This window comes from Octopus bimaculoides, chromosome 3 (genome assembly GCF_001194135.2).
Source record: "Octopus bimaculoides isolate UCB-OBI-ISO-001 chromosome 3, ASM119413v2, whole genome shotgun sequence".
NCBI classification, from domain to species: domain Eukaryota; kingdom Metazoa; phylum Mollusca; class Cephalopoda; order Octopoda; family Octopodidae; genus Octopus; species Octopus bimaculoides.
Window position 1 is genome coordinate 32,578,717 of NC_068983.1, and position 1,552 is coordinate 32,580,268.

Consider the following 1,552-nt stretch of genomic DNA (forward strand, 5'->3'; position numbering starts at 1 on the left):
AGTTTTACATATGCATGTGTGTATATGAATACTAAGTCATGTGATCACATAAAGAACAATAGCGAACAAAGAATCTACAACTTCTCTGTCTATGGTTGTGAATATTTGTTAGTTGAATTTTGTTTTGAATGTTATTGTCACGTGATCCTCCGTATTGGAAATATTAAAGAACCAGTCGCAACATGAGCATGTGCTCCTGTCTTGTCAGTATTAGTTGGCTGTGAACTTCGACAACTGCCGCCACCGGTATCAGCTTATATATAGCATCAGACAAATAATAACATCTACAGCAAAAGATACATACATACATACATACATACATAAACACACACACACATACATAAACAAAAACACTGGTAAGTAAACAAACAGCAACAATTATATTAAAGAAAATACGAAACGAAAAGTTGTAAACAAATAATAAATTGATAACAGGGATACAAATAACACATACGTACATACATATATGCACACACACACACACACACACACACACACACACACACACACACACACACACACACACACACACACACACATACGTACGGACAAAAAAGCGTACATATATGCTGATAAAAACGTACACACAGACACAGACAGACAGACACACACACACAGACACACACACATACACATACACACACGTAATATGTTTTTATATGGTTTGATAAATCGATGCAGACGGAAATAAAAGCAGAGGCGTTGCGTGGTGTTTGGTCACCCAATATAGTAAACTAAATTGTTCTCCCCTTCATAAAACGTAAAATATATATGACTGCAGCAAACGCACGAATATAAAAAAAAGTATTCGGCCAGTGCAAGCACCACGCCTCACGAAGAAAAATAAAAGCAAAACAAAACAGAGAGACAAAAACAAGACAAAATCTTTCATTGATAAAATCAATGCTCACATTTGATTTTTTAGTAAAAAATAAAATTTCTGATAGCAAGAGACATGAAAACTATTATATTAACACACTGGAATCGGTCGCTTACCTGGATTGTTTTTTGTACTTCGTACGGTAAGTGAGCTCTTAAATCCACTTTCATTTCATCAAATCACATACATACACACGCATACACAAGCATATAGAAAACCACGTGCATCTTTTCAACTAAGGTACATGGCATATATATATATATATATATTCTTTTATTTGTTTCAGTCATTCGACTGTTGCCATGCGGGAGCACCGCCTTATGTGTGTGTGTATATGTGCGTGTGTGTACACACACACATGCACACGAGGAGGTGCTGGAAAGTTCCTGGTCTTGGGTAAAAGAAAATACAGGAGGATCGGTTAATTATGATTTTATCCAACATGTTCCTCTCTCAGATTCACACACCTATCGCAACGGTCCTTCAGATTTTCTAAGCCCTGTAAAAGAACTCCCATGGTTGAGGCTCCAGCCAGACCTTTTGTGATACCCTTAAAATCAGGAACTTTTCAGCGCTCTATCGTTTATATATATATATATATAATAGAATAATAACAAAATGCATCTCTCTCTCTCTCTCTTTATATATATATATATATATATATATATATAT

General features: G+C 35.4%; 2 protein-coding genes across 2 annotated transcripts in view; one reads left to right on the top strand and one right to left on the bottom strand.

Annotated features, from left to right (window-relative positions):
* The window catches only part of LOC106880211 (uncharacterized), a 127,962-nt gene extending 126,896 nt beyond the window's left edge, over nucleotides 1–1,066 (bottom strand). Inside the window, exon 1 of the mRNA XM_052966131.1 lies at nucleotides 997–1,066. The gene's annotated coding sequence lies outside the window, so the exon portion shown is untranslated. The remainder of the gene's footprint in view (nucleotides 1–996) is intronic.
* The window catches only part of LOC106872479 (leukocyte tyrosine kinase receptor), a 278,847-nt gene continuing 277,441 nt past the window's right edge, over nucleotides 147–1,552 (top strand). Inside the window, exon 1 of the mRNA XM_052966722.1 lies at nucleotides 147–1,022. Coding sequence (XP_052822682.1) covers nucleotides 956–1,022 — 67 coding nt within the window. The 5' untranslated portion in view covers nucleotides 147–955. The remainder of the gene's footprint in view (nucleotides 1,023–1,552) is intronic.